This window comes from Ictalurus punctatus, chromosome 8 (assembly GCF_001660625.3).
Source record: "Ictalurus punctatus breed USDA103 chromosome 8, Coco_2.0, whole genome shotgun sequence".
In the NCBI taxonomy this organism is placed as follows: domain Eukaryota; kingdom Metazoa; phylum Chordata; class Actinopteri; order Siluriformes; family Ictaluridae; genus Ictalurus; species Ictalurus punctatus.
In genome coordinates this window covers 3,726,158-3,741,871 of record NC_030423.2, presented here as the reverse complement: position 1 = coordinate 3,741,871, position 15,714 = coordinate 3,726,158, and the positions used below count along the sequence as shown (strand labels likewise).

Sequence of the window (15,714 nt, the reverse complement as noted above, 5' to 3'; positions counted from 1 at the left end):
TTTTCTTTAAGTTTTATATTCGCAAGTTTGGTGTTTAAATTTATTTTTTTTTTTAGTCCGTAAAATTTTTTTTTTATTAATTCTGTTAGGTTTATTTCGTATAATAATGTGTCAACACTCCGATTGACATTATGAAGCTGCGTTGTTTGTTCTTATTTATTTAAAATACAGTGATTTTGTCACTTGTGTTTAGTTCGTAAGTGGGTCGAGTGACCTAAATCCACAGAAGCAGGTTGTAAGAACGCCAAGCTGCACTTGAAGTTAGGAAAATAGGCCTTGGCGTTGCCTCTGTGCTGTGAGGCAGTCTCAGCAGGGACTAACATGAGCGAAAATGTGTTGATTTCTGATTAAGAAATCATTCATTATTCCGAAGGGAATGTTTTTTTTTGTTTTTTTTTCTTTCAATTTTCTTGAAGCAAGTCCAACCTGCCATAATTATGTTGAACTGAGAAGAAGAAAAAACAACAACGAATAGATATATTAAAATAAATGACTGACATTTCTTTCCCTCTGTAGTTATTTTACAGTGTAAAGCTTAATTTACGCCTCCTGGCTATCGGGCTTCCGAGGCGTTTGGAGAATGGGAAAGTTGCTTTCCAAAAACAGACAGCACTGGGTCATAGCAAATCAATTCATTTAACTACATCTACAATACCACGGAGGAAGGGTTGTTCACTTTTAAAATATGTTGTTCTCATTCGAGTCACTGCAACTGAGCTGTTTCTAATCTCACCTGTGATACTTTCCGTCCATCCATCCATTTTCTATAGCGCTTATCCTTTCCAGGGTCGCTGGGAACCTGGAGCCTATCCCAGGGAGCATGGGGCACGAGGCGGGGTACACCCTGGACGGAGTGCCAGTCCATCTGAGGGCACAATCACACACACGTTCATACACTATGGACACTTTGGACATGCCAATCAACCTACCGTGCATGTATTTAGACCGGGGAGGAAACCTGAGTACCCGGAGGAAACCCCCGCACCACAGCAACTCCGCACACACACACACACACACACAGAGCCGTGGCGAGGATCATATCCCTAACACTGTCAGAGTGAGGCGAACATGCTAACCACTAAGCCACCGTGTGCCCCGACGCCTTTTTTTTTTTTTTTAATCGTTTTAAAATAGACCCTTAAAATCATGGTAGTCATTTTTAATCATATAAAACTGTAACACAAGTCAAACAGAATACTTTTAATAAACGATCTTTATACATACTGTACGTTCTCAGATAAACCAACAGCAAAAAAAAAAAAAAACACAGATAATGTTCTAATATTCAAGTCTGTTGTTTGATAGATGATTGACAGAAGATTCTCCGGCTGTTCTGACACACCATGAGGGCTTTTAGTAGCGCTTCTAATTAAGCATAAATTAGACAGGATAGCTCCAAAATCGTGCCTCTTTATACATAGACTTTAAACAGTACGACCAATTATAATGGTTGCATTTCTCCTCCTTTCATTTATTCGCCATTTCTTCCGAGTTCTTATCCAGATGTCGTATTTATGAACCAGGAGAGGGTTTTTTTTTTGGACGGTATGTTGTCGTCGATACAGTATATCCTGCTCGTGAGCAGGGAGCTGGGAGTCTTTAGGTTATTATTGTGTTGCGTGTGACTGGACGGCGTCTGACCCGGACAGTGATGAGCCGTTTGTTTCCGAGCCTCCCCTGTAACGCCAGGCTCTGTGCCGCCATCTAAAAGTTGTTGAGTATGAGCACGAGGTATATTTGTGACACAGACGTCAAAAGTTTCTAGAGAGTTCAGCACGGTTAAAGTTAGAAAAATAACTAGAAATAAAGCTATGAAAAAGAAAGCTAATTTGTTCCCTCGTCAAATGGATGTGAATTCTAGTGAGTAAGCGCCGTTGTGTTAGATTAGCGCGTTGTTATTCTGAGAAAGATTGAGAACTTTACACCCGGCCCTTACTTTAATCAGAGCCATTAGAATATATAGAATCACGCGTTATCTCGTTTGAATTCTTATGATATCGCAATTGTGAGATGTTTTAGCAATGTCGCATTACAGCCACTTTTGCCATGTGTGCTGTATTATTAATGTCGCATGTAAACGATGCTGTAGACATTGTAGTGATAGTTATTTTTGACACTACATCTGTTGGCTTTACCCCAACCAGTGACACCTTCAGCCTGGATCTGATTTAGTCAGTAGCACCCTTTCTCATCTCCACTGGCCTGTCCTTCTCTCCTCTCCTGTCTTGTCCTGAACCTTGTTATAAGGACATCCTTAGCAGTAGAAGTGACATATCGCAGCTCAGGGTAGAAATGGAGACTGAATAAAGCATCTGCCTTCTTTCTCAGCCAAATAAATTGGCAGCGCTGACAAGGTTGTTGTCTCGAAAGAACACTTACAGCGGCATTATGCTTCCTCATTACGTTTGAAGGAGGTAAAATACAGACAGAGCGAAGAGGCCTGATGCATGTAACTGTATGGGGTGACGATAATCGGCCGGCGGAACGTCCGTTTAATTAGCGGCGACGGACGTTTTGATTCACGCACCTTTTAATTGGATTTTAAACGACTGCTGTGAAGTGCTGGGCGAACGACTTGTTCTAAACGGAGACCCGAGACATGATGGAAGTATGATCATATATAGTTCTCCCATTACGCCATCACTCATTACCTCTCACTCTCTTCCTCTTTAACAATCGAGCCTTTAGTCGCCAACTTGGGTCATCAAGGCGTTTCATTCCTGGCCCGGTATTGATGAATTGACTTCATAAAGCAGTGAGACAGCTCACATTTCTTCTGTAGCGATCAATGCCAAAACCCATTCTTTCAGCCTCGTTTGGACACGCCAACTCCAGCAACAATTTTCTTGAGCACAAACCAAGAGGTGTCAAGAGGAAATTGTCCTCCAAACACATATCGGCTGCTTGACACCTCAGATACAGTGATGTCAAGGTTTCGTCTTTAGTCAAGTCCAATAAGCCACAATCGGAGCATGTCGTCGTAGTTACAAATCCCCAACGTCAAGGCCGGTCCTTCTGGTTTTTTTTTTGCTATACGCTAAGGAGATTTCCATTTGAGATCAAAAGATGATTAGGAGACAGTAGATCTGATATCTACATCTCGATACGTTAAACAATTTAGGACGTGTTTGAACCCACGCATTTTTCAAGCGAACAAAAAGATCCTTCTTTTTTTGCTTCTTTTTTATGTTTTACATGCTACAGTGTTTCTCTTTATTATGCAGCCTGTTGTTTGATACACCGACATATTACATCAAGAGCCTCATAGTGAATGAAACAGTACTGCCATATATCTTACTATTATTCATGTATCACGTGCAGAGGGATGGCAAATTAAAGGGAAAAAAAACCAGCAAGTGTCTTTCTAAGCATTTGAGCTACCATGAGTTACCAGATTTGACCAGTTTCTGGAACTATACTGGAGGGATGAACTTGGTTGATCTTCCAAAAATTTCAAAAGGTTTAGATGATGGTGGTGGAGAGCACTGTCTAAGACATCAGGGCAAAACTATGACACTGGGAAGGCCAGTGTAAAGGCCATAGCATATCTTTATGGGCGTCTAGATTGGATTTTGTTGTCAAAGTACATTGCTGTACATGTCCTACTGATACAGGAAAACGAGAATCGGCACACTCCTGGAGGATTCATCCACAAGCGCTAGCTTCCCCATCCCAACCCGATGTGTCGTTATGTCCTGACCCTGCTGGATTTGCTTCTAATTGATACCGCAACCTCGACAGCTTGTCCAAAGCCAAGCCAAGCTCCCCCATTCCTGCAAAAACACGATGCATTTCATCCGCCTGCACGTCCACTGTGCCTCAAAATGCAAAATGAATTGCAACACGCCTGTGGCAGAAACCTGGCAGCGCGGTCCATAATACATCTCCGACGTGTTCAAAATGCCACGGAATTAAATGAATACAGAAGTCCACTCCCACTGAATAATTCAGAGCGTGCTCATTACCCACTGTGCTTCCCCATGCTCAGACAGCAGCGAGATCTTCATCTGACCTCAGCCTCTGTGCAACATTCGCCGCTGCGAGTGTTGCTGGGTTTTCTCAGCAGTGCGGAGATTTTTTCTGTTGGAAAGCAACTTCGAGAATCTTATTTAAAGATGATAGATGACACATGGTGGAAAATAACGGGTTTCCGTGAGCTGCAGGTCCGCAGGAGTCAGTTCCTGGGAGTAAACCGAACTCAATAGGAGTTCATTTAATACTGTTTGATTCTGCTGTGTATATTTTTCAATGGCTTAAATAGAGACATCATAGAGAGGAGAAGCACATAACGCGACATCCGATTACTTTCCTGTGTATACCTACAAGATGAATGGAAGTCGGCGGTGTTTTACAACCAGCTACGGTTCTAGCGTCGTTAACAGAGCTGTAAGAAGCAAGCTAAAAGAGAACTTTTGTTTGTTTATTTATTTATTTTTACATTTGCACTTTTACTTATCCCCTACTTAGTGTGCATTTTGATTTCTCATTACAAACGCTCAATATGTAAAGAAGAAACCAACAGGGGGTGCTGTTATAGGAAAGAACAAACTACAGGGTGGTGTTTTATTTCTCTTATAACACAGATGATTTTTTTTTTTTTTTTTTTTATGTATTAACGAATGATACATGAATGACGCACTCATTTTACTCTTCCATAAACCTAATAGGACAAAATCAACACAGCGGTTGTTACAAAGAAACCCCAAAACACTAAGTCTTCTATTGTAAAGACTTTCCCAGTTAAAGGAACGGCTTTAATGCCTTGCGATGGACTGGCACCCTGTCCAGGGTGTACCCCGCCTTGTGCCTGATGCCCCCTGGGATAGGCTTCAGGTTCCCCCGTGACCCTGAGAGGATAAGCGGTATAGAGGATGGATGGATGGAACAGCTTTAGCTCTGATGGTTAGAAACTGCTGATGGAGACTCTATCCAAAAATGATCGATTAATGTCTCGGATCGGATCACTATGTCAAAGATTACACGTTTTAATTTGTTAAATAGCAGGGGTTTTAAACAAAAAAAAATCTGTTTATTATTTGTCTTAGATTATGTTGCACATCCTCCCTAGAAGTCCATGTGTATGAGCTATTTTTTTTATTTTTTTATTTTTTTTTTTAAAAGAATAATAATAATTAATACCTTCTGATTGAAAAACTCAACAACACTTTGGAAGAAATATAGACAGATATCAATTGATATCGATCTGTGTAGTTTAGAAACATTCTCATGTGGGGAATTATAACTACAACACAACTACAGCACCGTCCTAGTCGATATGGAGCAGCGGTGGCTTAGCGGTTCAGGCTCCGGGTTACTGATCGGAAGGTCGGGGGTTCAATCTCCAGCACTGCTGAGCTGCCACTGTTGGGCCCTTGAGCAACCCTTAACCCTGTCTGCTCCAGGGACGCTGTATGACCCCAGCTTCCTGACAGGCTGGGGTATGCGAAGAAAAGAATTTCACTGTGCTCTAATGTATATGTGACCAATAAAGACTCCTTATATAAACTGTGAGTTACAATATTTGGGTTCTATTTGAATTACGGCAATGTCTAAATGTGTTTCTCTCTCTCTCTCTCTCTCTCTCTCTCTCTCGCTTTATCTCTCCCATCGTCTTGCAGCGCTCGAAAATAGCCGTGTATGAGAAAATGTGGTCATACATGAAATCTGCCGAGCCATCTGTTTTTGCCAAGACCACGCCGGATGGGGTGGCCCGGGTGCGAAAATCGAAGGGCAAGTTTGCCTTTCTGCTGGAGTCCACCATGAATGAATACATCGAGCAGAGGAAGCCGTGCGACACCATGAAAGTTGGAGGAAATCTCGACTCTAAAGGCTATGGTGTGGCGACCCCCAAGGGCTCAGCATTAAGGTGGGTGGAATAATATAACAATATTCTCCATGTTGTTATAGTATTCCACCTACCCTGATGTCTTGTGTTGTCATTTCTCTGCCCCTCCTTCCCTTCCCCTCTTTATTTCTTCACCCCCTCCCCCCCCCCACCCCCACCCCACCCCACAATGAACACTGATGAGGTATTGGTATAATGTTTTTTTCTTTAATGTTCTTTGACTGAAGAAGATAATGATGATTATCTGTGTGTTTTTTCTCCTTTGTGTGCTTGTGTTCTTTCTTAATAGAACCAGAAATCCAATTTAGATTGTTTGGGGCTAAGTTTAATGACCATTTCACCTTTTATGTCTCTCTTACCGTCTCTCGCTTTCCTTTCCTTCATGCTTTGATCTCTCCCTCTTTTCTTTCTCTATCTCGTGTGCTGTCCTTCCTGACTGTTGTGTTGTCAGTTTTAATTTAACAGTCCAATGGTTTTTCAATTTAGCTTGTAAAAGCTGCACTGTCACTTGTGACGAATGTTAATTGCATGGTGTTGTTTGTTGTTACTTTTCTTCTCAATGACGAGTGTCCCCATCCCGCACACTTCAGTTCTGAACAGTGTAACCCTCCATGCCACCTTTTGATATTTAACACTTTCTTTGCTCTAAGCGTCTCTTACCTTTTCACCTCCGTGAAAATTCTTAACCAAATTGTCCTTTCGTGCTCTTTTAAATGCCCGTTCTGAATACTTGATACTATATAAATGGCACTGAAGTCTAAATAGTAGACGATCAGTATATTCAATGGCACTACTATTCTACCGTTACTACTACTATGCTATTGCCTTAGATTTCTCAAAGAACCTGTGCATTTACTTACAAGTTATGTTTTATTGTTTCAAGAAACGCTGTTAACCTGGCAGTATTAAAACTGAATGAGCAAGGCCTCTTGGACAAATTGAAAAACAAATGGTGGTACGACAAGGGAGAGTGCGGCAGCGGGGGAGGTGACTCCAAGGTCAGCCTCAATGTCACCAAAATCGGGTACCATAGTGCAGAGTAATCGGCAAGGCTGTTATTCCTGAACGGATGCCCCTTAGACATGGCACAAGCCATGCGATTCATTTGTTTTCTTTCCTTTTCCTGAAACACAGCCCTGATTCTGATTGTTCAAAACCAGATTAAACTTCGAACCCTGATTTGGCTAATGGAGGAGGAAAAGGACCAGTACGATTTTGTGCTACTGAGGAGAGCTTTTTGGAAGCAGGGACAGAACCGCGCACCCTATTTAGAATAATGCAATTAGTTTGAAAATAGTTGAAAATGTTCCAAGGCTCATTTGTTTATCATCCAACACTATAAGTGTTCAGTGTGTCCATTTATATATGTGTGTTTAAGGAACCACACAGGTGAATAAACCTGCCCAGCAGTCGGTAAAGGGAGATGGAGGATTTTGGTCTTCTTTTTCCCTCTGCTGGGCAGCATTCAAAGCAGCCCCTTGGTGAAAACTGATTGTGTTTGCGCTTCGTATTTGATATTATGCACCAGTCAGAGCTTTTTAAGAGTTCTCAACGAAATGATAAAGCATTGCGAAGGAAGCGTGGAGTGGACGTAAGGGTTCAACGTAGCAGCATCCCAAGTGTTTTCCAGACCCCAGGCCTAAGATAAGTTAGGCAAGTAAAGGAACGTGAAAGTGTTTGAATCTCAAAATCGGTCGCATGCCCTTTGCAGATTAAAAAGACCCTCCTTCCACATCTGTAACCAACAGGCATAACTGCTGCTCCACCCTCTCTATTAGGATAAATGGGAAGGGTGTTGACATTTCCAACCTTGTAAAGTGATATAAAAAATCGTTCACAGATTCATTGAGATTTCCAAAAATCTTGACTTTTCTTACAGCGTAATGGGAAAGGTTATGTTGCCTCATAATGAATATTTACACTTTGGAATATGGAACGTGAATACGGCTTTATCCTCAGTCAGACAAGCAAAGACCTTCTTTTATTACGATTTCTTATATATTTGCCTCCTTTTTTAGGATGATTAGCCCAGGCAAAGGACCCACACAACAATGTTAGTTGAGGAATAAAGTTTTGAGAATCAACTTTTTTCTCGTTAAATAATTATATAGTTTATTCCTCAACCTGACAGTTTATGTTTGGTTTTCAAACATTACAGTCTGCAGTGAGAAGTTTGTCAAAGAGTCAGTAAATGTTTTCTCTTAGGCAGTCAGTCAGTGAGACAGTCAGTCAGTGAGACGGTCAGTCAGTGAGACGGACAGTCGGTGAAGCAGTCAGTCGGTGAGGCAGACAGTCGGTGAGGCAGTCAGTCAGTGAGACGGTCAGTCAGTGAGGCAGACAGTCAGTGAGACGGTCAGTCAGTGAGGCAGTCAGTCAGTGAGGCAGTCAATCGGTGAGACAGTCAGTCGGTGAGACAGTCAGTCAGTGAGGCAGACAGTCAGTGAGACGGTCAGTCAGTGAGGCAGACAGTCAGTGAGACGGTCAGTCAGTGAGGCAGTCAGTCGGTGAAGCAGTCAGTCGGTGAGGCAGACAGTCGGTGAGGCAGTCAGTCGGTGAGGCAGACTGTCAGTGAGACAGTCAGTCAGTGAGACAGTCAGTCAGTGAGACAGTTAGTCAGTGAGGCAGACAGTCAGTGAGACAGTCAGTCAGTGAAGCAGTCAGTCAGTGAGACAGTCAGTCAGTGAAGCAGTCAGTCAGTGAGACAGTTAGTCAGTGAGGCAGTCAGTCAGTGAGACAGTCAGTCAGTGAGGCAGTCAGTCAGTGAGATGGTCAGTCAGTGAGGCGGTCAGTCAGTGAGGCGGTCAGTCAGTGAGGCAGTCAGTCAGTGAGACAGTCAGTCATTCAGTGAGTGAGACAATCAGTGTCATTTCAGTGAGTCGGTGAAACAGTCAGTCAGTCAGTTAATGAGACAGTGAGTGAGACAGTCAGTGAGATAGTCAGTCATTCAGTGTGACAATCAGTCTGTCAGTTATTCAGTCAGTGAGACAGTAAGTCAGTCAGTCAGTCAGTCAGTGAGAGTCAGTGAGACATTCAGTGTGACAACCAGTCTGTTAGTCAGTCAGTGAGTGAGACAGTCAGTCTGTCAGTCATTTAGTGAATCGGTCAGTCAGTCAATGAGACAGTCAGTGAGACACTCAGTCATTCAGTTAGACAATCAGTCTGTCATTTATTCAGAGAGTCAGTGAGTGAAAAAGTCAGTTAGTCATTCAGTGAAACAGTCCGTCAGAAAGTCAAAGAGTCAGTCATTTGTTCATTCAGTCAGTCAACAAGTCAGTCGTTTAGTTAGTTAGACACTCAGTCAGTTATTCTGTCAATCAGATAGTCATTCAGTTAGTCAGTTATTTAGTTAGGTAGTCAGTCAGTAAGTTTGCTAGTCAGTCAGTCAGTCAGTCAGGTGGGTAGGTGGGTAGGTAGTCGGCCAATCAGTGAATCAGTGAGTGCCTTAATTAGTTAGTAAGTTGTGAGACAATTTTTATGCAGAAGTAGGTATGTATTCTTTTTATATGATCTTTTTTCATTTTGTCTGCGCATTTAATAGTCCATGGCTGTGCCTGTCATTGCTTGGGCTTTTCAGAAATTTTAGCTGTCCTGAACATGGGGCCTACACTATACAGGAATCTCTCAGCCCCTGATAATATTTTTCTATTTTGCTTATAGCCAAAGAACTTGGGTTCTGTTACACACAGCAACACATCTCACTTTTTTTTTAAACAACCAGAGAAGCCCCAGGGTGTGGAAGAACGTGACAGTTTGCATGCACTTTTCCTAATCACCTCCTCTGTTCCAGCTTTTGTTGCTCTTTTTTCCAGTCTGCAGTGATTTTGAAGCCCACATCGGCCAACACACAGTCGGTGAGCCAGCTCTAATGAGCTTGTGTTGGGAGACGACAGTGGCTCTCCTGGACCAGGCCCCAAAACCAGCTGTGAAAAAGGCAAAAAGAAAAGAACTAGAAAAAAATAAAAAAAAGTTTTTTCCAAGCACAAGAGAGAAAAAAGTAGAGGGGGGAAAAAAAAAAGCCTGTTAAGTCACCTGTAACAAAGCAACATCATGAATCCGACAGCCCCTTCTCCTCCGTGCCCCTGGCACACACTTGCCATCACTTCCTTCTGATTGGTTTTCTCACTTCAGTCACACCAAACACTTAGAGGATAATTACTCTGTTAATCAATGTCTCTCCTCAAGCCAAAAAGAAATGCGTGGGCTGGGAGCTCGCTTATCTGTGAGCTCCCACTGCAAAGGCAATGAATGTTTAAGCCACTCTTGAGCATACCTCGAGCATGCAGGACTATATTTTTTTTCCTTTCCACCTCTTAAAAATACAAATTTGAATTTAGCCCATAAATCCCAATCATGTCAGTCTAAGCAGTAATTATATCCTCACAGGTCAGCTGTAATACAAATTTAAACCCAGCTATTATTGCACTGTAAAATACTTGTTAGGCCTTCTCGTTGTCATAGCGACATATTAGCCTGTTTTTTTCTGCTCTTTAACTGCAGTGTGTCTATGCTTTATGCCCTATCTTCATAATACTACTAGGTTCTCTCATTTTATTTATGACTCTCCTCAGCTTGAACAAAATATTACTGGTAATTTTTGTTTGTCTGTCAGTCAGAAAAGGGTTCCTAGGTGATCAGACTTCTCAGACTGTCTGTATCATAAGTGAAAAAAAATGCATTCTCCTCTGCTTCTATAGATCAGCAGGTCATATGTCCCGCAACCTGCGTGTTCTTCTCTTAACAGTGTATGCCGATTACTCAAAGCGATATGGGTAGGTCCTGGCACCTTAGCGTAGCTTCTGCTGGATAGAAGGTAATAGTCAGAAATGCCTGCCAGTGTGTGTTGTGGAGAAATGGCCAGGAGTCCTGCTTTATCGCTTTGTAAAGTATGAAAGTAGATAAGACTTGAATAACATAAAATAACATAATATAATGTTATTTATGTTATTTCCCACGTGAAGAACTCCTGTAAACCTTGCAGTATTGAAACTCAGTGAACAAGGCATCTTAGCCAAGCTGAAAAACAAATGGTGGTACGATAAGGGTGAATGTGGGACCAAGGACTCTGGAAGTAAGGTCAGTCGCTGCAGGTCTTTTGTACTGATTCCAAATTGCATTTTGACGTATTTGTTCATATGCAAAGAAAAGAAAACATTTACTTCATTTTCATTTGATATGTAAGGATATATTGAATGACTTTTGGCCATATTTAATAAATTAATCCAAGTGGCCATATTGATTAAATGAATCCTAGTTTTGCACAATTTCCCCCCACATGAATATTTTTTTTTTGCCAAAGTACATAGAACATTTTCTATTACTGTATTTTTTTCCACTTGGAACACTTGTAATGCTAAATCAGGTAGTGTTATATGTGGGGGAATAAAATAAAAGTGCAAGTAAAACAGACATAAGATATATATATATATATATATAGATATATATATATTATTTTTTTTTTAGTCTACCAAGTGTTATTCTTTGCTTACTTCTAACATTTGACATTCATGACACTATAACCATTATGCTGCTGTTTTTTTATTTACCAAACTTTTAATTAAAATTTTGATTTACAGTCTTAGCGTTATTACTTATTTGCATGAAATGCGTCTATTAAATTGTTTATCTTCTTGTGCTGGGGAGTAGAAAGAAATTATTTATCGTGTCAAACCTGTTTCAACCTAACTTACTCAGACCTCGACGAGAGCCGAGGGGCCTTGGTAAATTTCGCTGGAAACAATGACACGATGAACATTTTGTTTCCGCACCACAAGAAGTTAAAGAATATAATAAACCTCTTGGTTAACCCTCTGAGATTCACTTATCTAGGTGGCCTCTTAATGAATATTTAAAACCACGTTCATCACTTCTATTTTTTTTTTTTTTTTTAAACCAAACAAACAAACCAAACAAAACAAAAATCAATTTTAGAGGTTTTTCAGCTCATAGGGTTAAATTGCAAATGGTAAAACTCTTGTGAACAAATTTTTAATGAACAAGTTTGGGAGGTAAGCAGCAGCAGAATGGTTCAAGCCAATTCCTTAAGATCAGTATTTTGTAGAAAATATGTCAAAATATGAATTTGACTGTTAAATAAAGAACAGGAAGCTTTTAAAGGGAAATTATTAGGCACTTTTAAGAGAGGGTTTGAAGCCAGAGGTCGGACCTGTATGTAACTGACCAGCTTCCTCAAACACATGAAGAAGCCAGTGATAGGATTAGGTTAGAACTTTCCAGAACTTGAATTTTCAGAACTGATCAGTTATGCTTTCTAATGTCGCATTGACTGAATTGCTTCCTTCTGGAGAGCTACTGGACCTACAACCATCCTAGAGGTTCTCAATCCTTCTGGTTGTTTGTAGGGAAACGTCAATTTTTAATTCTTAGCCAGTCTTAAATCCTCCATTTACGCATGTGCTCAACCTCTTGGGAGAAGCACCAATGGAGATTTTTTTTTTTTTTTTTTTTAATCATTTCAGAATGTCTCCTTATAAATATCAGTAGTCCTGGTCATTATTGCTACTAGAAATGTATACCAAGATTAGGTTGTTTAGCTATAAGGTTAAGAGTGTTGAATATTTTTTATTTTTTTGTATCAAATGTGTACCAGTGCAAATTATACTAACTGTCTTCCTCACTTCTCGTAGGACAAGACAAGTGCTCTGAGTCTAAGCAATGTAGCTGGAGTCTTCTATATTCTGGTTGGTGGTCTGGGGCTGGCCATGATGGTGGCTTTAATAGAATTCTGTTACAAGTCACGTGCTGAAGCTAAAAAGCTGAAACTTGAAAAAACCGCCCAAAACTTTAAGCCTGCCCCGCCACCCAACACTCAGAACTTTGCAACATACCGAGAAGGCTACAATGTGTATGGGACAGAGAGTGTTAAGATCTAGAGGTATGTAAGAAATCGTCGTTTTTTTTCTTTCTTTCTTTAGTATTAGTGTCGTCCACTGCGCTAATCATCTCGTCTCGTAAATTTCAGCAGAGTTTCTAATCGCCAAGCCAGTCGTACGTTTCTTTCGTTTGTTTGAAACCACTGGGCTACAAAAAAACACCATTCAAATGGACACACATAGCTAAGCTTGTGTCTACTTTCTGAAAAGGTCCAGTTGGTCAAGACTTGCAAAGATGTAAGCTGGACATACAGAATAATAATATACAGAGAATATAAAAATTGAACTGGAGAGCAAATTTGAGAGAAACTGCTACGTTAATAAGATAAGATAACCTTTATTGATCACACACCGGGGAAATTCAGTCGTTACAGCAGCTCAATTACACACACAAAACAGATAATACACATTAAATAGGAATAGTATTGAAATAACGTATCTGAAAATATATATACAACAGGAATAGAAAAATAAGAATTAAATTAGTAAATAATAATAATAATGGTAATATGTACTCTATGGACACCTCAATGTATGTGTATAATTTGAATATGTGCAGATGTGTAACACCTTGTTTATATACATGAGTGGATAAATGGATTATTAATAGAGGGCTGAACAACAAATAATAATAATGTGTGGGTTGCTGACGCAAAAAAACTGTTAGCAGTGCTACATTATGTTGCTGTTGCATTAAAGAGAACTGACTGCTGTAGGGATGCTAATATATTTGTAATGTGGGTATTACAGTGCCTTGCGTAAGTATTCCCTCCCCTTTGAGGCTTTGTCACATTTTAAATGGTTACAACCAGGGGTGTAACCTGTTCTGGTCAGAACCGGACGATTAACAGTCCAGCTAACGCCCCCGGTTACAACCTGGAATTAAAATGGGCTTAACTGGGATTTTACCATTTGATTTACATGATGTCTAATATTTTACGGTTCAAAATGTGTTTTATGATGACACAAAGGTTCATTTAAAAAAACAAAAGCAAAAACAAAGCACCTGTTGGTTGCATAAGTTTTCACCCCCTGGGTAAATACTTGGTAGAACTATCTTCGGCTGCAAGAATGCTGGGATGCGTCTCGATCAGCTTTCCTTCTTCTTGGCAAAACTGTTCAAGTTCTATCAGACTGAGTGGAGCATATTGGTGCTTTCAAGCCTGATTGTGATCTGGGTTGAGACTGAACCACTCGAATACATTCAGGCTCTTGGGTTTGAACCACCCAGAGTAGCTCTGGGAGTACAGTATGCTTAGGGTCGTTATCCTGGCGTCAGGTGAAGAGTTTCCCCAGTCCCTGCTGATGAAATGCATCGACTGACCATGATGCTATCACCTCCGCGCTTCACTCTGGGGATGGTGAATGCAAGGTGATGAGCAGTGTTGGGTTTCCACCACATGTGCCAATGTTAAAAAGTCCTAAAAGTTTTTCTACACGCCTGCTGAGTCTCCGACATATGATTTAATACGGCCTTGTTTAATAATGAATAAATTCCCTATCGATCTCCTTCCATAAAGCCCAGATTTGTGCAATGTCCTGTCTATGGAATAGCTGTGAATAGCTTCTCCTATCTGAGCTGTGGATCTCTCCAGAGCCTTCAGAGTGACCTTTGGCCTCTTAGTTGCTTCTCCGACGAATGCCCTACTGTCCCAATCACTCTATGGGTTGGTCGTTTTGGATATTTTTACATAACCACACTCCGATTGATCATTTTCTAGAATTCGTCACGGACTTGTTTTGACAGCTCACCGGTCTTCCCGATGCCGTTTCCAGAAATTTACATCGAGATTATGAGACACAAGTGGACCCCGTTAATTCAGGGGATTCACGCTCGACTAATTATTCGACTCCTGCTCCCAACAGATTGCATCAGGGGTTCATAGCAATGGGAGTGAATACTTATGCAATCACAATTTGGAATTTTTTTTTTTTTAAACAAATTGCACTGTTTTCTCTCTGCTTCAATATTATAAACTGTTTTGTGTAGATTCATGACATATAATCCCAATGTAATCTATGACCTGACCTCAACCACAAGCAGAATGCTGACTGCATGCCAGGCCTCATCAGCCAAAATCAGTGCCGGATCTCATTAATGCTCTTCCGGCTGAATCAGCACAAATCCCCACAGCTACGCTCCAAAATCTCGTGAAAAGACTTCTCGCAGTGGCGTGGAGGTTATTATAACAGCGAAGGGGGCTGAATCTGGAAGGGGATGTACAACAAGAAAATATGGGTGTGATTGGCCGGGTGTCCACATACGTTTGGCCATCTAGTGTAAATTTGAAAAAATAATAATAATATGCTAAATAACACTGCTAGGTATAAACAACAACTGACACAAATTACGCCAAAACATAATAAGTGTCATCCTTTAAGAGAATTGTATTATTTTTTTTAATTTGATTTAATATTTTGAGAGTTATAAATAATAATACGCCCCCTTTAGATCCACAGATAATTATTAATAATGAACAGATATTAACACGGGTGTATATCAACAATAAAGGGCCGCCGTTAACCCACCCGTTATTAACAAATCATTCAGACGTTTAAACTAATAAAAAGTAAATAAAAATATCTTTTGCTAGTATTAAGAAGAGAAGAGTTTGGCTTAAATCTTTCATATATGCTTTGTATGTGTTTCCATAGCAGACGCAGGCCCTGCGAACGTTTGTGTCAGCTTTGATGATTGTGACAAGAAACCCTTAAAAAAAAAAAAAATTAATAAAAGAAAAAAAAAAAAAAAGAAGAAGAAGAAGGAAAAAAAAAAAGCGATGGCTGGATCTTTAAGAGGTCTCATCCTCTTTCCCCTTCCGACTCCATCCACATTTATCATCTGAGAGAAAGACAGGAGTGGACTTTATTCTTTGGAAAGAACCTGGACGTTTCCTTCAGTGCCTTATGGAACATTCAGAGAATCACTCGAATGTAAGCTCATCATGGTGACATCCCATTGCTCCGATAACACGTGAA

At 40.6% G+C, this 15,714-nt stretch overlaps 1 protein-coding gene across 4 annotated transcripts in view; it reads left to right on the top strand.

Annotated features, from left to right (window-relative positions):
* Positions 1 to 15,493, top strand: part of gria3b (glutamate receptor, ionotropic, AMPA 3b) — a 140,405-nt gene extending 124,912 nt beyond the window's left edge. Inside the window, exons 13-16 of one of the 4 annotated variants that reach the window (XR_006982915.2) lie at positions 5,619 to 5,866; positions 6,729 to 6,843; positions 10,804 to 10,918; positions 12,490 to 12,628. Coding sequence is in view for 3 of the 4 variants with exons in the window: in XM_047157068.2 (XP_047013024.1) it covers positions 5,619 to 5,866; positions 10,804 to 10,918; positions 12,490 to 12,735 (609 nt within the window). In the remaining variant the exon portion in view is untranslated. Of the gene's footprint in view, positions 1 to 5,618; positions 5,867 to 6,728; positions 6,844 to 10,803; positions 10,919 to 12,489; positions 12,738 to 15,390 lie in introns of those variants that run through there. The other 3 variants (XM_047157068.2, XM_017474139.3, XM_017474138.3) reach the window with 3 other exon arrangements.
* Positions 15,494 to 15,714: the final 221 nt, after the last annotated feature.